Source organism: Coloeus monedula, assembly GCF_965178545.1.
Source record: "Coloeus monedula genome assembly, chromosome: 14".
Lineage (NCBI taxonomy): Eukaryota > Metazoa > Chordata > Aves > Passeriformes > Corvidae > Coloeus > Coloeus monedula.
Genome location: NC_138794.1, coordinates 17242273 through 17263780, shown reverse-complemented (window position 1 = coordinate 17263780; position 21508 = coordinate 17242273). Strand labels below are relative to the sequence as shown.

Genomic DNA, 21508 nt, shown 5'->3' with positions numbered 1-21508 from the left:
AATTCACCAGGAAGCAAGTCTCCTGGTAAGCATTACTAAACATACAAAAATGTTAAACCCTTCTTTCCCAATGAAGAAAAGTCTCAACAGTATCAGGTCTTATCCTGACTCAAATCACATTCTAGTAAGACTCCAAAGAACATTCAAAGAAAGAAACAAACAACCCTCACTTACAGGTATGGAAAAAACCCCAAGTTATTTCCTCTGTCTTTATCTTTCAGCCAAAATCAGAAAGATTGAGTTTCTAGTGAGGAGACAAGTCATTTAGTGATAGTTTGTGAACTACTATTTGTGCTCGTACACACCTGTACATGTAGTTTCCTCCTCCTTGTGCCAAATAAAAGCATTGCACAGTCTCACAGAGGAAATTTCACAGATGGTTACAGTGAACCATTCCCATTTACAGTGGAAAACCACAGATAGTTTAGATATACTGAACAACAACTGAGTGAGAACATAAAACACGGGTAGGTGAACAACTTTTCACAGAATAAGTAGGTCACTGAAGTGCCCAACACATTCTTAACGCTGAAGAATATCAGAGAACAACGTGACCAGCTTCATCTGCATGGAATTCCCCTCCCCTACACTCGACCACAGTGGCTTCAGTCTGGCATTCGGATTATGCAATCAGAATTCCACACTGAGAAACAGGGAATGTTACAAAAATGCAGGCGTTTTTATTTGCCTGTATTCTTAGTGCAGTGGTGGAAAAGCAGACAGGGAGGTCAGGAAAACTTCTTCTAACCAGTGTAAACAGTTCCCCAGGAAGTGGCTGAACAAACTGGGGGGAGGAGGTGCCAAACCAAAGTCAGGTCACTCACAGCAGCAATCCAGAGACACCCCGAGCTCGCTGCCCTGCTGCTCTGGGTAAGGGAGGGAGAGACAGAAAGAATCAGCACTGCCAGTCACACAGACATTCAGCTCCCAGGCTACACTACTGCGATTTCTTCTGATAATTTAATTTTTCTACATGTCCAGTCAAACTTTAGGACAATGTAGATGTGTCAGCAGTTGATCTTCCTGCATATACCAGAAAAAGCACATCCTACCTGAAAACAAAGTGAAAAGTATGCATTATTATTAAAAAAAAAAAAAAAAAAGGAAAAAGTAAAACATTAGAGACAGTCTGATCTTAATGAACAAGCACAGACAAAAGCATTTTTTTTTAAATTACTGTCTCTATTTCTCCTTTACACTCCAAAAACGTTTTTTAGTTGTTTGGCTACTTTGATAACTCATTAGCATACAAATTTAAATACATATATTTTAAATTTGAGTATTTTAGCCTTCACAGAAAAACAGCTATTATTCCTCAGTATGGCAGTAGCATTCACAAAAAAAACAAAAGTTAGTCAATCTTTGTTAGAACAAGACACATAAACGCTCATTTTCAGACAGCAGCCAGAAAAAACACAGCAAAGCCAACAGTGTAATGTCGTTTTGACAAGTTAGCAATCAAGAGCAGGTCAAAATATTCAAGCTGGGAATAGGAGGGAAAAGGGGAAAGACAGAAAGAAGTCTTCTTGCTTTCTTTATATAATCTAGTGAATAATCTGTTTGTTTGTAGTTGCCACTGTTGCATTCCTACTTCCCCAACATCAGCAAAAGACACATTAAACCATCCATGTGACACCAAAAAAAAAAAAAAAAAAAAAAAAAAGAGAGAAAGAAATGCTTGGTGGATGAAAACATTACCAAATCAAAACATGAACTGAACGGTAAAAACCCAAAAAATTTAAAAGGATCAAGGTTGTTTTGAGAAAATGCACCTATTTTGACACAGACAAGCAGATGCGCATATTCCCACCTACCAAGTACCTCCAAAAATCAGTATTTCCCTGTTTGATATTGATACGGACCTTCAACCCCCATCCCCAAATCCGAGAGTAATACCTTGCTTTACAAAAAGCTGTCTACTTGCAGTACTGGGGGCAGGCCAACTTCCAGAACCACCACCTTGTTCTGCCAGGCTGCCTGGGGGTATTGGGATTAGATTCACATGGGTAATTAAATCTTCCACAGAAATCTCAAACTAGGTTTACAAGATCCAAAATGATGCAAGGTATTCCAAAGGGGGTAACACCAGAGGATTGCTTTGACATACCAGATAAGACTGCTAAATGGCAAGTGTAGTTATTATGTCAATAACATATCATATTATGTCAATACCATTTAACATATCCTTTATAATCGAGGAAAAGAATTTTTAAGGACAAAATCTTACACTACTCCCATAACAAGGGCACCATAAAGCAATTCCGATTCACTCTACAATAAAACGTTTCCTCCAACAATACTGGAGTATAAATCAGAACAGCCTTAACTAGTTTTCAGAGCCAAATTTTTTATTTAACTGCACTTTCTACCCTTCATAGAGTATTTTAATTAGTGGCCTTTAATCACTTTTTACCTAGGTAAGGAATGTTTGGTAAAACAGAAAGCAAAGTATGAGCAGGTTACTAAATGAAGTGAGTGGTACTGATCAAATGAGAAATAACTCAAAGCTTAATTTCATTCCAGACACTGGGTCTGAAACTTTCACTCTGTCAACCTCAGACACACACATGACAAAAAAAAAAATTAACAAGTCTGTCAGCCTCAACACCTTGACACGATAAGACAAACAAAGTATAATGCACTGATACTGTTTAACACCGGCATACCCTGAAGAGCTTGGGAAAGGCAGGTGAAAATCATCCTGCTTACACTGAAACCAGCTGTAATGAGATTTGCCCTAATCTGTGGTAAATCAAGAGTCTGCCATGCACACATGAGTGTCTCATCCTGCTTCCACAATGCCTCAGACTATACTGTCTCCTTACTTGCTACATTTCAAAGAGTCATTTCAAAACACTGGACACTTTAGAACAGTCAGTAGTAGAATTTGTCCTTCAAGGTTTATCTTCAAAATCATCATGAAGATTAGATCTAGTTTCTCAAAGGCAACATATTAAATGTCTACTTCTTTCCTCTGAAGCATCTCTTCCCCCAGCTAACGTTCAAATTTTGTGATGGATTATGGTTTTGTTCAGTAGAGTATAAACAAAATTTTGAAAAGAAAATCTAGAAAATATTAATCACCACCAATTTAAGTTTACTTTTAAAAGATACTAAGTATCTGAAAACAAAGACTCACCTTTTTTTTAAATTAAAAGGAAATTTACATCTAACTTATGAGACCAAAATTAAGACTTTTATCCTATCTCAATAAATGTGCATCTTCTAACTAGTTTCAAAGCACTGTGCTCTGTCTCATAGGCCAAGATAACTGCTGACCCATGGTCAGCTCACACATCAGTAACCAATTCAAACAGAAAAAAAAAAAAGCCAACACCAAAACAATTTTAAGGAAAACAAGACTGTGTCTAAAAAAAAAAAAAAAAAACAAATCTAGCAAGCTAACTTAAAACAACAGCCAGGGAATGAATTTAAGGAGATATCACAACCTATAAAGAGTTACTAACAAGCATTCCTGCATAGCAGTGACCCAGAGAAATAAAAAGGTGAAAGACTACCCAACTCTGGACTTAAAGTGACTGAATAAAAAGGAGTAATTTTTAAAATATATATACTTATTTTGTCCTTTAAATTTCAGAATAAATCTGGCAATTTCCAGGCCAATTTAATTTTCCAGATGTAGGGTGACAAATAATCCTCACACACACAATACAGACCACTAGGTATACACACTGTCCATGATCTTACCCTGAGTTTACACGCAGAGAACTGAAGTTTTCTTAGGAATAAGGTCCCTACCTACCCCCTCTCCAGTTTCAGCAAGTTTTCCCTCCTCCTATATCACAGTAATCACAAAAAGACAGAAGAAATCAGGACCTCTAGTAATAAAACTGGAAAAGCAGACAGAGACACAAATACTTACGTAAATGAAGAAGCAACACTAAGAAGCAGCTGGGATGAAAAGGAAAGCCAAGAGGGTTAAAGTCTGTACCTGCACTTTTACACTGTACTTGTATTTGCACTGACTGCAACAGTCCAAAGCCAAAAATCACAGTGTGGCAGAACAGCATTACCTACCCCAGTGAAAGCAGAACAGTGTGACTAATTTAACTGAGAAAACAAAATCTGATGGGGGGGCAGGCAGGGAAGCAGCTAACAAAAAAAACCATCACAAGCAGCCTGACCCAGTGCAGTCATGTTCTTGAAAGGTCTACTCAGCCTAAAACATTTGGTCTCAAATCTAAATAAGCATTCAGGGATATGTGGGGTTATTCTGAACAAACTGAATTTACCAAATATTTTAGTAACTTAAACACACACAAAAAAAGTCATTAACTCAGCATGTGGATTTCCACCATAATCACTGTTCATTAGGCCTCAAACAGCTTCCAATGCTGGCTCTCCTGTCTTTCATATTCCCAGTGTCATTTCTAAATCCCACAACCTATATTTCTGACCACTGGTGCAATTACAACTCTTATACAACAGAAATCAGAATGCAAATGCCAGGCACATATATTCAGCTTTTGCAGGAAATACCAGTCTACAGCCAGAACTGCTCTCCAATACCTAACAAAATCATGCTTTTTAACGGAGAAAAAAGAACTATTCAACTGACAGTGATCTGAAAAGTAAGTTTTAAGCATCCTTCACAAATGCAATTCCCCTTTAAAAAAAACAAAAATCACAGAATCTCTATCTCAGCAGACAAAATCCTATCACTCTGCAGTTATTCTTCTAAAGACAGAACATCAAATTCTATACTGAACGACCAATGAGCCCAGTGAGAACAATTAATGAATCCTCAACCACACAGAAAAAAAAGTTGGAAAACCTCTCCAGACAGGTGTGCTTAGAAGATTGCAATCTCACTTAGGTGAGGCAGGGCTCCCTGTGGTTTGATGAGTCTATGAAAAGTTGTTAAGAAATACCACATCTGAGCTATTCCAGAGTACTTTTCATAATTACATAATTTGCACAACAGTGCTGAAGGTGCGGCACATCATACAAATTCAACAGCTTCAGTCTGTGACACAGTCCTGCCAATGCCTCCAGCTACTCTGCTTCCAACTTCAGCAGAAGCTTCAGAAATTAAAGTGCATGGAAAGACTGCACTCCAGTTGGAATTAGCAGATACCTGCACACATCATTTCACATGACAGTGAAATGACAAGCCATTTTCAGTTTCTATACCATTTCTACTTTGCATATATTTCTCCTCCTAAATGCCCCATTTCAACAACGAACTGCCTATAGATCTGCAAAAAAATCATTCTGTGCTCTATTTTGATAATCTTGAAGCTCCTCAAAGCAAATACATGCTGCTTTCTGCACTGCCGATTGTACAGAGCAGGCCTAACTGGTTAAATACTCAGGGGAAAGCACACCATTTTCTAAATGGGGGGCCTTAAACTCTCTGACCTCCAAACTACCCAACAGTAACGTAACAGAAGATCTAGAGACACTGAAAAATGAACATACAGCATTACTTTTTACCTGAAAACAAAACCACTCATATTTGGATCACACCCTTGTTGTCAATGCTTCCTCTCAGTGCTTTTTTAAGGATCTCCCCTCATCACAAGACCTCCAAAACAACTCCGGCAGGAAGCTTTCAAGGGAAACTTGAAACATTTGGGCAAAAGGAGCAGCTCAGGCTGATGCACATGCTCCTCTAACCAACTCGTACCTTCAGTAAACCTGGCTTCCAAACACCAGCACCAAATACAACACTCCTCCATTACACAATGACACAATATTCAAGATCAATTAACAATACTCAAAAGTGCCTCCATTATTACCTTGTGAAGTTATTGTTGCAACCAGGAGTTTTTTCGGACAGACAAGGAAAAGGTACTTAACTCAGCATGGCAACTGCAGTCCCACAAATCTCTAGAATACCAGATAATGATAAAAATAGCCACTGGTAGTCTGAACTAAAACTCAACTCTCCAACCTATTCTGCAACGTTTTGCTATCACTGGCACATCAGGTGGCTGCCAGAAAGTTTCCTGGATCACTACCTTTTTCTGGAAAGGTCAGCAGCAACTAGGAACAGGACGGGCAAGTTCTGAGTTAGTTTAAGACAATGTACTTGATGAGAGATGCCCTGTAATTACAGAATGCAGAAAACTGCCTTCCAAATATTTTTCTACAACTGGGACACCACCACCACCAAACCAAACTAAAACCATACAACCTTAGAAAACAGCATCAAAATTAATAGGAAATGCATTAAATTTTAACAAGGTATTAATTTACACGCAGCATTTTCTGTTTAATTTTATATTACAAAGTTACATCAAACCCAGCAAATAAGACATAGTATTTACTGTGACTTGACATAAACCTGTATTACCTATCTTTAAAAAAACTGACGTTACTAAAGTGAGTACAAACAAAAAGATGACAGTACTCTACATACTATTACAGAGTTAATGTAACAATAATCACGTTATTACCAGCTGGAAGTGAGAACTGAGGCACTACAGCTTTACTATACTAGTAGAAATGCAACATTAATTTTAAAAAACCCCCACAATTTCATTTGCTTTAAATTAACAAAAGCCTGCTGTTTGTTCACTGGACTGTTTTAAATTCAATCTACTGAGTTTTTTTCTCTAGCCACTTGTTAAGATTTCAACAGTTATCTATGCGAGTACTGTGTGACTTACCTTTTTTTTCTTAAAAAGCATTACAAACAAAAAACTCCCCTAGATATGGTGCCATCATTATTCAGTGCCTGAAGAGCCCTTACACCTTCCTCCTGCCTCAATGCTGTAAAATAAATCAGGTGATCGCCCAGCAACTGGCTCTCTCTAAGTGCTGGTTTGGGAGAAACTCCTCCGAACAACAAAGAAAAACTTGTTCTAACTGCTGAACTTCTTTGTTGAGAAGCAGAATGCATAACATGGTAGCTGTAAACTGGCTATTATTTTAAGCTAGGAAGTTATATTAATACCTTAGCATGTATTTTTAGTTGTGGTACTTTTATCTTTTTTAAGTTCTCTGAAGGTTGGTTCCCTACTGCCATACACTTCTTCTTGACAACTTTGCTTACCCTTGATATTCTGAAGATAACAGATGGACTTTCAAAGTTAAACTCCTTGACAATAATTTTTTTTTTTTTTTTGTAAAAAACCATTAGGGACAACAATTTTTCCTGTACTTCTCCTTTCCTCCTAATCATTTCCCTGCGTGACTCCACTGTAAAGTGTACACCCTCTAAATCAAAAGCATTACAGAGAAAAATAACTGGTTTTGCCAAAGGAAGCAGCAACGCTACCACACCTTGGCTCCCGGAAACTGCAATCAGGGAAGAAGTTAAGTAAGCAGCAGCCTTCCCACACGAAGGCACTGACACTGCGAGACAAAGGACAACCATCTTCCCTTTAAAAAAAAAGGAACACCTTAAAATACATTTAGCCCTTCAGTGCTCCCCGGTCGGTCATTCCCAAAGGAGGCTTCTTCTCCAGCGCCCACCGGCACAAGTCCCGCTGCTCCTCTAAGCGGGGCCTACTTCCCACTCTAAACCGAGGTGGTTGTGTCTGCTTTCGCACGGGGCACAACTAAAGACAACTACAGCAAACAAACAACGACAGCAAACATCGCGGGTTACCTGTGCAGAAAGCTAAATTTGTAACACCTGGCGCACGGCACGTTTAAAGGGAAAGCCCCTGAACAAACAAGATCATGTGAGGTACAGTAGTGACGACAGGATATTTGCATTATTAAATCAAAGAGCAAAGTACTAAAAAAAGACGACCTGTACAATCCTACCGACTCACAGGTAGGTGAGCGTGACTCCCAAACCCCCACAGACCACCTTCACTGAGATGCTCCTTGGCTTGAACGGGGGTCCCAAGCGACGCGTTCCACCGCAACAGTCTTATTAAAACTACACTCTCCAAAGTCCTTCCAAAAACGTATATTTAAAAAAAAAAAAAAAAAAGGAAAGTAATCTCAGGCAGATTTAAAGAACACACTGACCCTGCAGCGGCTCGTCTCCCTTCAGCCACGGTCCCGGGGCAGAGCCGAGCACGCAGCTCCTCCGGCAGACAAAAGGAGCGCGGAGCGCGGCCCCGCAGAGCTCCGCGGCGGCGGGGCGGGGGGCGCGGACCCCGCCGGGACAAAGTCCGCTGCCTGCCCCGGGCCGGACAGCGCTGCGCTGGGAGCCCGGCGCAGGGCCGGGGGTGGGAGGGCAGCCCCCACTCCTGCCTCAACACGCGGCTCCCCTGCGGGGACAGCGGCGGCTGGAAGGCTCAGCCCCCCTCAGAGGGTCCCGCGGGGCGGCCCCGGCGGGTGGGGACCGGGGCAGCCGCCCTCCCGCGCGCCGCCGGGCCCTCCCCCGCCCGCGGGGCGCCCTCCCGCCGTCGGGCAGAGAGGACAAAGGAACGGCCGGGCTACCGCGGGCCGGGAGGGCCGCGCGCAGCGCAGGCCGCACTCACCGCTGCAGCACCAGGAGGAGGGCGAGCCCTGCGGGAACTTGGCCGAGTCGGGCGCGATGCAGACGCTGGAGCCGAGGTGCGGGCACTCCATGGCGGGCGCCGCGGAGCGGGGCGGGCGGGCGGCTCCTCGCGGCGCTACAGCGGCGGCGCCCCGCGCACAACAGCCATCTTAAGGCCGGCCTCCCGCTCCGCTCCGCGCGAGGCCGGGCCGGGCTTTGTGGGCAGCCGCCCTCCCTCCCTCCCGTCCGCGTCGCTCCCCACCCGCCGGGCTTTGCGGACAACCGCCCGCCCCAGGGGCCAGTGGCCCGGCTGGCCTGCAGAGAGGCGAGCGCCGGCGTTCGTGGAGTGGCTTGGGTTGGAAGGACCTTGAAGATCATCCGCTTTCAACGCCTGCCATAGGCAGGAACACCTTCCACTAGACCAGGTTGCTCCAGGCCCCATCCAACCTGGCCTTGAACACTTCCAGGGATGGGGTATCCACAGCTTCTCTGGGCAACCTGTGCCAGTGCTTCACCACCCTCACAGGGAAGAATATCCTAATAACTAATCTAAACCTGCTCTCTTTCAATCTGAACCCGTCCCCCCTTGTCCTCCATCACTTCATACTCTGCCATATAGTCGTGCCCCATCTTTCCTGTAAGTTCACCTTAGGTACTGAAAGGCCACAATTAGGTCACCCTGAAGCTTGTCATTTCCAGGCTGAACAATGCCAATTCTCTCGGCCTTTCCTCACAGCAGAGCTGCTCCACCCGTCTGATCAACTTGATGGCCTCGTCTGGACTCACACCAGCAGCTCCACATCCTTCCTGTCTTGGGCCCCAGGGCTGGGGCAGCTCTGCAGGTGGGGTGGAATCCCCGCTCTCCTGCTGCCCACGGGAATCTGGATGCAGCCCAGGACACGTTTGGCTTTCTGGGCTGCATGCACTGATTGCCAGCTCATGTCTAGCCTGTCATCCAATGTTCTGTTCTGTAAGGTGCACGGTCTGAGGTATGTGCCAGATTTTTTTTTAAAGAGTTACCTGGCCTCAAATTTAGCTTGTTACTGAATTTCCTACTCTATGGCTGTAACCTTTAAGTGGTAATAAAAGTATAGATGTTGTGTTACAGCTTTACCAGACAATGCAGAATAACAGTTTTATAACTCAGCAATTTGCAAAACCAAAATGTAGTTCCTTTTCAAATAGAGCAAATAAAGTCCAGGAGCATAAAAGTGGGGACTTTTTTAGTCTAAGGCTGTGACAACTCTTGAATATTATTAGGAGTTTTAGACCTTTTCTCTTACATTAACTAATGTGAGAAACACAATTTTGCCACTGGTTTTGCCTGTTTTGTGACCTTTGAGTAGACATGGAAAGCATCTCTCTCAATGTATTTTATGTGGCACTGCACTATTTCATGGAAGAATATTTTAGAAACTGACAGTTCTGTATGGATTTTCAGATGAGATACTTTAAATATTCATATCAAAGATGTCTTGGTGGTCACTAATCTCCTTGGCAGAATGCCATTCTTTACCCTTTGTTCTTTTTCACCCTGTTTACACAAGGGGGAAAAAAATCAGAGCATGAAAGATCCAATTCTTCGCAGCATCAGAAACTACTTTGACTACACTCCATGGAATTAGTTTGCATTTCTAACTGTGTAGCTACAAGCAGCATTAGGTCATAGATACCAAACTGTGAATTAAATGGCTGCAAATGTTACCTTGACACAAAACCATAGATCTTCCTCACATAACCCTCATCCTTCAAGCTTGTCATATTTGATCTATTAGGTAAGTAACATTTCCAACATGTATTTTACAGGTTGAACAGAAACCATATATTTATATAATTTTCTAACAAGCATTGTACAAATAGAGAAAAAATTAACTGGGAAAATAATATTTAAATATGTTTCATACAACATACAAACCTTGATACACATCGAGGAATTACTTGTACTAATTCAAGGAGCTTCTAAAAAAGGTGGTCATGCTAGCATGCTTTACATTAGCCAAAGGATCCTTTTGTTTACTCTCCACCCTCTGCCACAATGTATAATGAAGACAATACATTGAATTAAGGCAGCAGTTTGACTGCATTTGCTATCTTTTCTCACCAATGCATACATTTAATCCTCGTGTTGTGCCCCACCCATCCTTACACACACACAATGAGTAAGAAACCTCAACTAGATCTGCTTTTCTCATTTTCCCCTTGTACCAGCGTTACTTGGCCTTCTCCAAGCAGTATAAACCAGAATTTAACCGAAACAGCCAGTTCTTACCTGTGTGGATTATGTTAGCGGTATATTTAGTCTTTCAGAAGTAAGGAAACAATATATCAACAAGATTAAATATGGTAAAATAAACATGTTTATATGTTTTTGGTTGTCTACTTTCACTTTTAGCACTGTTATTACTGACTTTATGCCTTGTTTCTTTGCAAGATAATAATGGAGTTTTCTCAATTTTTTCATTTGTGGGTTGACAGCCATTCATTGACTCTTTGAACAGTGTAATTCTGTGCAAAAATGTGCTCATTTCTTTTAGTTGCCATGCCCACAGCAAATGTGGTAGCCTTTAAATTTTTTTATCTCTAGCTGCCAAGATAAATACTTAAGTAAGGATGATTTTATCTGTTAGGGAGTCAGGATGCATAGCAGTTATCACATATGTGAGGATGCATAAGGACCAGTATAAGCATGTTTGTAATGCAGCCTCTTGGCCTACTGAAAAATAATTGATCACTAATGCAATTCCCAGCACTCAGATCTCAAAAGCTTTGCTTACAACAAGGGTAGTTTTAAGTGGCTTGCAGTGAGGTGTACATGTTGAATGCAGAGGAAAACTGGAGTAGAAGCTCTGGGTATAATTTTCCTTTTTGGTTTGCTTCGTGAGTAAGATTTCTTCAGTACAAATGACTTGATTTGGAACCAGAGTCTCACCTCTTGGTCCCATCCTTCCTCAGATCAGAATAATTTAGATGATAGCTAATATAAATCCTACAGGCACATGCTCACAATGGGTGCAATCAGTGCAGAACAGGAGCTTGTGATTTAGCACTGTGTATTAGAAATTTCTAATATAGCACATCATCATCTCTACTACAAGAGAGATACTTCACATAGAATCCCCTTCTGGGATATATGTAGTCATCCATCTATGCTATAGGTTCCACCTGAGAGCATGTGAGCTTAGAATTTGGTCCTGAATTGGTATCTTGCATATATACTAAGAATTTACAGTGGGAGTGGGGAAGTTTGCCTGGAGAGTTCTTTTGTTCTGCTGTATTCCTCAGAAATAAAATTGGTGGTGTTAAATATTTGAAAACATTGAAAACATTACTTGCCATGAGTACGTATTATGATATGGTCTAATGATACAGTAGCAGCAATTTTCCTTGTGATGATGGCTTCCTTCAAAATCACCAGATGAACATCACTCAGTGGATCAAGTGAAGCAGACTGTTGCCTTAGCTGACTTCCACATTTGCTGTAGAAATTGGAGAGCATGGAATGAAGAAGGGATGATGCTGTAGAAGTGGAATGAATGCTGACCTGAAAAACTGTAATTCAGTCTTTGCCAGACGATTCTTGCATGTCACCTGGCAAATTATTTCAACCAATTTCTTTACAAAGTAGACCTGTTTGCTTGTTTGAAGACTAATGTCCTTCTCAGCTACAGCTGTGAAAAGAGGCCAGCTCTGTTCAAGGCACACACATTGGACTTTTCCTATCTCTATGGATACACATCCATCCTCCACTTCTAGATTAAATACATAAAGATAGAAATAATACCATCTCCCATGGCATGTTTCTTCTTATTCAGAATGGAGATTGGCACTCAGCTGAAATGAGTATTAGCAAGCCTTTTGCTCTGAGCACCAAGTGGCAACTAAGGTCCACACAGCCTCTTGCAGTGAACACTCTGAACACACTACATGCCAGTCCAGACCTAGTAACAACTTGATATAGTGGGCTTTCACCTCTAATTTCCCAAAGGAAAACTGAAACATTCAGGTATGATGGCAATAGTGATGGAGACCACAGAAGCCCACCACAAGGAAGCGAGTTCTTTACTCAGTGCAGATGCAACTCTGAGGCAGATGCTGGCAGGCAAAATATCAATAGAAAGCATCAGAATATAGGTAATTTCTAACACAAGGTCTCAGCTTAACAAAACCTCTACTGAGGGTTGGCCAAGCAGTTCTGTGAGTTCTATGCCATCTGCAGTGGACAGAAGCTTAGCTGCAGGCAGCTGTGTATGAAACTACACTAGAGCACATTAAATACCACAAGCACATTTCTGCTGGCACGTTGTCTCATTAACAAATCTATTTCCATTTCCTGTATAACAGCTCTGAAAATAAAGCTCAAGCAATTTTTCAGTGTTTGATCATAAGAACACAAGCACATCCCTTTACAGGGTTCAAGATTTTCTCTAAAGGACAAGATCTCTAAGATGAAGGACAAAGAATTTAAAAGTAGGCAAATGCCCAGAGCAAGCATCCGTGACAGAATTTGGAGCATGGGATTAAAGCGTGTAAATGGGCAGGACTCCTTCCCAGCACGCCCAGGACACTGCCGAGCACACCCCTTGAGGGGGCGGTGTGACACAAGGCATGGAGCAAAGGATCCGGGGGGCCGAAAGACGAGTTCTGCACTTTTTCTGCTTACACCGGCACTGCAAGAAATTCCCGGGATATCTACTGCCACAGGATTTACGGCTCTCTCCAGTTATATGGAGGCGTCCCTCATTTCTTAATGAGTTGCTTCCTCTGGGAAATAAGGTTGGCTTTGGCAGTACAAATGGCATTGGGCTGATTCAGATTCCATCAGAACAGAAGAAAAGTGTTTATTTTTTAAAGTATAATTCAAATATGTATCTGAGATCTGATTTCTTTAATTTCTAAGAGCCTATAATAATTTTACATCACTTTTCCAAGGATTCCAGGAGCTTTAATTCTGCCCCAAACTTCACCTGTTCTGGACTATCCCAGCTTGGATACAATGTAAGGGGATAAATAAAGGTGAATGTGAGTAATCTCTGTGATGGGTTTTTTTGAACAAACCAATGAAGATGAGACAAACAAATGGTACAAATAAACTGAATGGTTTTCATAAGGTGTTATTCATACAGACAAAGAGTTATTTTTAATTCATGTTTTAAACAAATGCCTTAAAGTTCTCATATGTCTGGCAGCTTTCAACACCAGCTTCATCAATTGTTTAGTGTCCTCCAGAGCCTGTTCAATAATGCAGGTGGATCAGGGTGACATCAAGCAGTATTAATTCATGTCACTGGCATTTAGCTTTTACTGTATTTGTTACGTAAACTTTATATTATATATTTCCAAATGCAGTCTTGAAAAGAATGAGTCTGCACTTCAGCTTAAGCTGCTTTAAAGATCAGCAGACTTTATTTCATCCCATCAGAATTGAACATTTTAGAGCCTGGATAACTAATTTCTCTTCATCACAACTGAACAAGGCTTACTCACTAATTTTTTGGCAAATGAGGGAACTATAGGTATATTTAAAAGAAATAATAGGCAGCTCAGCTTACATACTGTATCAGAGCACAGAAAAGAACTTCCAAGCATCCTGTTGAAAGAAAGCCTAGTAGTACCTATTTGCCTGGAAAATATCATAGTTGGGACCAGCTTATCCATTTGATCACGGAAAGGAAAACTGTTCAAAAGCACTCGAGTAACTCCAGAACCTAAAACTCACTAGTATTATTTCTTGTGTCACAAGGAGCAAACCCATAGCTGTTCCTAAGCTGCAAGTACTGCATGTTTAAATGACATTCAGGTTTTCAATTTCACCACTATGATTGGTTAACAAATCAAAAGACAATAATCCAGACACAAAAAATGTAAGAAATATTACTCTGGTAATAATCCATGAGGATTAGGAAGATAATGAAATGGTATAGAATTATACTATTTCAGATAAAACTTAGGAATCAGAATGCAAAATCTACTTGCTAGTGAAAAGAACATGTAAGGAAACTATTGTAAAATAAATATTTAAATTAAGTTCTATACTCCCATCTCAAAGACTTACAAATGGAAAGTCCCAAGATGAACTGGGTGATCTAAAATGAATTTTTTCACCTCTAACCTGTTATAATATCTAAATGTATATATTAGTTATATCTGTAGAATATTGCTACAGTAAAAGTATCATATGTATCTGTGAACTGTAACTCTACACAAATGATACCACTTTTCCTGCTACATTAAACAAGATTGTTGACAGTCAAAACACTGTACAAGCTATTTCTGCTTCGTTTGCTGTAAGCTACAAAGGCATCCCACCTGTCTCTGCTGCATGTGCTTGCTTCCAGTTTTGTACAAGGAATTTTGTACTGTACTGCACACATATCTTGGTTCTACTTTACTGTCCACAAAGAACTGTGAATGCTAACACAAAAGGTGCCAGCATCTCAGCATTTTGGTTCTGAAGTGTTTTGACTCCAAAGCAAAGTATCCCTGAAAAAACTTGCCATTATACACAAAGACAGTATATACACTTCATTGATAACTAAGTTGAGCGATATTTGTGGTAGCAAAATGGCACATTTTATCCTGTTTGGAGATCAGCTCATTACCAGGGAAGCAGGAATTTTCTTTCCATGTCACTAGGATTACATTATTTGTTATTATGTTACTCTTCAGGCCTAGTTATTCACAATGTTGAGTAGCAATCTGAATTGTGAAATAGGAGACCATTGGTCCAGATTTCCTTTCCTCACTCCCTTCACTCAACATCTGTGAATTCAAGGACTGAACAAGGCCTTCTGAAATGTTTCTGGTTTAGCTGGAACTTGAAACTTGAGATGGCAAAATCTCAAGGGAGAGGAAGATGTTCAGCTTGTTCTGAAATAAGAAGCTGCCGGGAGGCCCTGTGAGCAGAACTAAGTATTAGAAAGTCTTGCCAAGCTCCAAACACCCCCAAGTTACTGGGCTGCTGATCCGTCTGACCCCAAACTTTGCCATACCCAATCCTGCCATACCTCCCTCTTTCTGCCTGAACACACCCATAGCCAGAACCAGCCTGGCTGGCTGGGGCTGGGGCATTGGCATTGGCACTTATGCTGCCAGCAGGCTGCTGTTCCAGGCAGCTCTTTTGCCAATGCTCAGAGTCACCCCTAGCTGTTCCTACAGAGAGAACTGTCCATCACCTTGTCATGGGAAAAGGAGCAGATACTGTTGATGGTGCTGCACAAGCATTAGCAATATTAAATCGCAAGGTATCTGCGTAAAAGGAACACAGGACTACCTGCAAACTTCTTCCTGCAGGGATGTGCACTGCGTATCTTTTGTATCTGTTGTTGGGACATGCTACTTAAAAGTGTTTACAAATCATTCTGTTCTCAGAGAGACCTACAAACATTGTAGTTTGAGGTTATATTAACTCAGCTGACTACAAGTTGTATGGGGTTGTGAAGAGGCATCACTAAAGGGCTGAAAAGTGAAATTAAAGAATGAATCTGACTTGATGTCATCTGAACAGATTTGTGCAAATAATCTGGAAAAACTCATCATGCATTGCCTGTCAGTGAAGAAGTCATTCCCACTCACCTCGGTAGGCAAACAGTTGGAGCAGTTCTTGGTTCTGTAATAGGAGAGGCTATTCAGGAATGTTCTCAATCTACAGTACTGGGCTATGCAGGTCCCTTTGACCCTTTTTGCTATGATAATGTGGTTATCACTGTGTATGATATATCTATCAAATTGCAGCTCTGGACACAAGACTGCTGCAGCAAACAAGCTGGTGGGACAACTCCAACAGCTCCATGTCCCTGTTTTCCCCTGGAAAAGCCCCTTGTGGGGAGGTTTCAAACCAGCAGCTGCACCACTGGTGCACTGCCTTCCCAAAGGGAACACAGGCCAGCAGATGTGGACTCCCTGCATCCCCGAATGACAATTAATATTTTGAAAGATTTTTGGGGACATATTATTAAAATGTAAGCAGAATACACTTAATTTAAAACCTTTTCATGCCTTCATGCAAAAAACTGGCCCCCATTTCTCTCTCTCCCCACTCCTAACTCCCTGGCTTTTGCAGTCACTATTAAGGATTTACATTTCTGGAAAACTACAACACTGACTTCTTTCACATTGGCTTTTAAAGGTAACATATGACTGGCAAGGTGTCTGCCAGCCAGACAAACCAAGCAAGCTTTTTATGTCTCCAAAGATAATAAAATAGTGCTTGGAGCACAGCTTGCCTTGAGTTTCTGCACGAAGCTCCACAAAAGGAGATGGCTATTTTAATCATCCTGTAGTTTCTTAAGCATAGGTTCTCTTGTTGATTTAGAACAGGCTCAACCCAGAACACTAAGCCATAAATACATTTGGAGCTGAGGCTGAAGCAGAATTAATATTCATCTCTCTAGTTTTATTTTAAAGTATACCTTTAGGTCTCTTGATGTGTAGCAGAGTCAGTGAGTCACTCCAGACAATTTAAAGATATTTTGGAAAAAGCTGTAAAGTGAGTTTTGGGTTTGTTTATCTTTCTTCCTTCCCCCCCCCCCCCCCCCCCCCCCCCCCAGTCAAAAGCAGATGTGGCTTCATTATTTGGGTTTTTTTTGTAATAGAAAAACTAGAGTTGAATAGGAGTTAATGAGCACATAACATCCCTCAGTGACTCCAAGAGAAATGGAAGGACTTCTGGTTGGACTCTAGCCGGCCATCTTGTGTTGATGAAGCTGGTGCAGTAGTGACAAGGGGCCTCTGCATCCTGTGCAGCAGCAACTGCAGTGAACTTCAATGCTCAGAGCAAAGGGCAGAACTGGAAGGAGGAAACTGGCCATTTTTCCAAACTTCCCCAGTTCATATTGCCTTATGGGTCTGGCTGGCTGCAATGTGGAAAGTATGCAGCACCTAAACATTTTTACAGAGGTATAGGGACAGAAATAAAGCAGAAGGATGTCATTCCCAGAGCCAGAAACAGATAGCCAGCATAGGGACTCCCAGCACTCTGCCCAGCTCACTCTCTTCTAGCCTGCCAGCTTAGAACCTAGACAAGGCCAGAACTGACAATGTAATGCCTCTGTCTTCTCTATAGCAAGGCTTTAGTCTGGCTACTCTCAGCTCCAGCCAACACCATGACTATGTGTGGTGAATGAAGCAGACAGCAGAGGCCAGCAACACAAATTATCCTGTTATTCTGAGGAGTATTTCTGGCAGGATCCAGGGGTGCAAAGCAATGAGGAGAAAGCTGTGTTCCATCTTTAGCGGAATGCCTCACTTTGCTGTACTCTGTTTCGTGACTTGTTTGCTTGAGCCTTTTTTTAACCACGCTTTTGGGCTTTTCAGTGTGTGCAGACAGGACAAATATAGTGACTCACAAGCATATACCTATTATTTAGTTGTTATATAAAGCCCACCTGAGCACACCATGAATTCACATTCTAGGTTTGCTGGAAACTTCTGCTGGAAATTTGTTCTGGGCTGTTGCCACCTTGCAAGGATCCTTTCTCATCCCCCCCACATAGGCAAATCCTCAGCTTGTTTTTAAATTACTACATAGAAGCACTGTTAGTCACAGTAGTGACCACAAAAAACGTGGTTACTTTTTTGCCCTTGAAATTCTTATTTCATGCAACTTTCCCAGGTAACCTTTCCTAATACAGGATACCATTTGTGCTTTTCATGTGGTGGCAGGGTCACCATCCTGGTAAGGTGACAAGGAAATTTGTTGGAGCCTATTTTAGACAACAGATCTTCTTGCACATCATTCATACAGTCATCACTATGAACAACACAACCCACTCCCCTGAGCTGGCCCCAGGAACCCACTTACATCTGAGGTGACTCTCCTGCCCTCATCAACAGAATGAGCCGTGCCCTTGCAGAGCATGCAGCAATCATGCCCTACAGGCCAAATGTCCACCTCATCCCTGTGACTGAGAACCTCTGTTAAGTCATATAATCTATTAGCACCAAAAAGCCTAATTACCTTTGTATATAATCAGTTTGTAATTCACTACATATATTCCCCACATGCAACTAAGTAGATACTTAACAGGTCCTTTTCTCAGAAACTGAATGCAGTGCTTTGAAATTAACTGGCAATATATTTGTACTTTGGATTCACCTGCATGCCAAGATTAGCAATATTTCTAACTGTAATATAGTCACAGACACTGTAAATACAGTATTCAGTCTGCTTCTTTTATGGGTGCTGCTTAACCTATTCTAAGCATCATAGTTTAGTCTACTGTTTTCCTAACAGCTGGGACCTGAAGTCAAGTTGCTTTACAGTCATGTTTTACTGTAATTGGTTAACTTTAGTCCAGAAATGCAAGAGAAATTAATCCTTCTGAAGACACACACTGAACAAAATCAATATATGCACTCAGAGGGAGTTTTAGGTTTGTGCCTGATGTGATCTTGAGTATTCTGCAGGCAGATTATTTTCTTCAGTCTCGCCTGGCTGACCCTCTGGATCCAGGGCCTCACACCTATTCTGAAGTAGCACCTGGGTAGGTGATGGGGGTCAGGAGGAATTTTTATTAACTCCCTGAGTAGGGACCCATTTCCACTCTCCTTCATCTACTAGGTCTCCTCCTTCTGCCTGATGATAGGAGGCATGGGAGTCCCCTGACTCCTGGTTGGCTTCTCTCACGGATGGAAGGGTGAAACTCCACCAGTCTATTTCCCTTTCACTTTCCCTAATACTCCTTAGTCTTTCTACCTCCTCCTTAAGCTCAACCACCAGGCAGAGGAGATCATTCACCTGTTCGCACCGCATGCGGGCATCTTTTGCAGCATCCCCTGGTACTACTGACAAGCTCAAACACTCCATACAGGAAGGGGTCTAGACAGATGTGGCCTTCTTGAGAGGTTCTTTTTGGGTTGGTACACTTTCACTAGCTATAGCTTTTGATCGTTTGGAGACCACTGCTGAAAAAACCCAAACCCAACCTACCAAACCAAGCCCACACAAAATAAAAAGCCCACTAGCAGGAGGATGACTGCAACCCTGCCTACTTGAACGGCCGCGCGAACTGCCGTACCACACCCCGACCCGCCGCGCTCCCTAGAGCCTTCTTTTAATCGCACTTGCGAGGGCCGGAGGAAGCCCCGCCCTGCGCCTGAATGGCTGGCGAGAGGACCTTATTTTCTGTTTTATTACAGCTTCACCTTTGAAGTTAAACACACCAGGAAGAGGGAGTGAGTGTGGTCACTCAAGTGCTCACAGAATTTGCAAGTGAAAACTCCAAACGTACTCTCTAATAAGAATGCCTCATCTTACCCGTTTGCCTTGAACTTGTCCTATACACTTTCCACTATCACATCAGTCTATGCATTACTACTGCCTTGGCAAAACACCATTAAAGTTAAGGGACAGTGCAAATTAAAGACTGATAAACCCACACTGCAGAATTTCAGCCTGACCTTTCACACTCGGGATGCAAATCTACTGCTTCTCATGAGCTCCCCATGTCCATGAAAATGCTGCTCTGTCTCTGCCTTGGCCTGGTGCAGGAATGAAAACCAACTGCTAGCAACCTAAAATTTCTTAAATCCAGAATAAAATGCAGTCTCTATGATGTTTGTGCAGAACACAGGCAGGTAACTATGCCAGGGAGCTTCTTTTCTCTTTTTCTATGGCTTATATTTTGGAAGCAAAGAGCTTTCTATCCAGCCAGCCTTGACAGCACAAGCACTGCCTGGAATTCCTCTCATAGATGTGAAGCCAAACTGGCTTTTGCTATTGCAGGAACTGGGGGAGGAGAGGTGCAGATTGTGAAGATGCAAAAATGGTCTGAGGGAGATTCTAAGAATCAGAGCATACTTCACCATGGTGAATGTTTCAAGAACACTATCAGAAAAGATGAAGGAAGGAGATAAGAAAACACAGTTTGGCAGATAGCTCAGTCCATACCCTCCTACACAACAGGGTTGTTTTGTAGAGGAGGTAATTTTCAGCTGTTGATACCAACCTTAGCAGCTTGTCAGACAGGCTGCCAGCTATGTGAAGGCTGATGACAAAACCACTTATTCTACAGAAACCTACAAAATGATGTTTCCAAATTTCCATCAGGTTAGGAAGGTCCTGCATGCAGCAACAGCTGTGTGCTGATAACCCATATGCTTAAAACACTCAGCATACCTTCTGTACAAATGTGGTAGACAGTGGCCCTCTGCTTTGGACAATGGCACTTGAAAAGTCATGTTAAAAACATTTTCTCTGTAACTTACACCCTCTTCCTCTTGATTACATCTGTCTGAACCAAAACAAGCAGAATTACAATCTAGGTTTACCAAATGCTAAGGAGAAGTATGAGAGGAAGTGTTCTCAACCACAGCTGCTTTCTAAAAGGCTACAGGACATTAATTAGTTGCTGCTGCTCCCTGCAGCCTCCCTCCACCTAGACTGGGAGGACTGGGCTATGGATGAACAGCAGCAATAGACCAGAATCCTGCTTTACAGCAGGGCCCTACCTGGGATCTAGGCAGAAGTGAGCCATGCTCCAGTTAACTTTCCTTTCCCTTTATCAGCCTCATAAATGGTAGGAAAAATGAAGCAAGTCTAGTAACATTGAGCAATTAAACAGTAGTTGATAAATAAAGATGTTGAAAATAAAGTTTGACCAATCAATACTAATACATGATAAAGCTGTTAGTAATATGTAGCAAGCAATTAATAAAAATTATAAATAATAATGTACTAAATAATGTAATAAAACAAATAGTCTCTTCAATCCCACCTTCTGCTCCTCAGCTATCCTCACTTTAAGAGCTTATTCCTCAGTCACTGACAGAAGAGGACATTGACTTACACCCTGTGCTCCTCTTGATCCCTCTCCATACACGTCCTGAATAATATCAGACTCTGGGACTGTTGCTTCATGAATTTTCACTCCTCCCTACCTCATGTGTCCTCCTGGTTCCAAGAGCCTTCAGCTCAAAAGGAATCTGTTCCTGACAGGTTGGACGGTTTTTGTGGGAAGTGCCCATGGTCCCTTTGAGTTATTACCAGTCCCACACAAAGCCTCACTTCTCCTCCCTTCCCTCCAGTCCTCACAGTGGGCCATTATACTACATCAGACTCATCCAAAAATGGGAGCTGAGGGAGACTCTCTGAAACAGGCTAGA

At 41.9% G+C, this 21508-nt stretch overlaps 1 protein-coding gene across 2 annotated transcripts in view; it reads right to left on the bottom strand.

The window, feature by feature from the left end:
- Nucleotides 1-8581, bottom strand: part of USP3 (ubiquitin specific peptidase 3) — a 40901-nt gene extending 32320 nt beyond the window's left edge. The window contains exon 1 of one of the 2 annotated variants that reach the window (XM_082291024.1): nt 8409-8581. In XM_082291024.1, the coding sequence (XP_082147150.1) occupies nt 8409-8499 (91 nt within the window). In that variant the 5' untranslated portion in view covers nt 8500-8581. Of the gene's footprint in view, nt 1-7748; nt 7834-8408 lie in introns of those variants that run through there. The other variant, XM_082291025.1, reaches the window with a different exon arrangement.
- Nucleotides 8582-21508: the final 12927 nt, after the last annotated feature.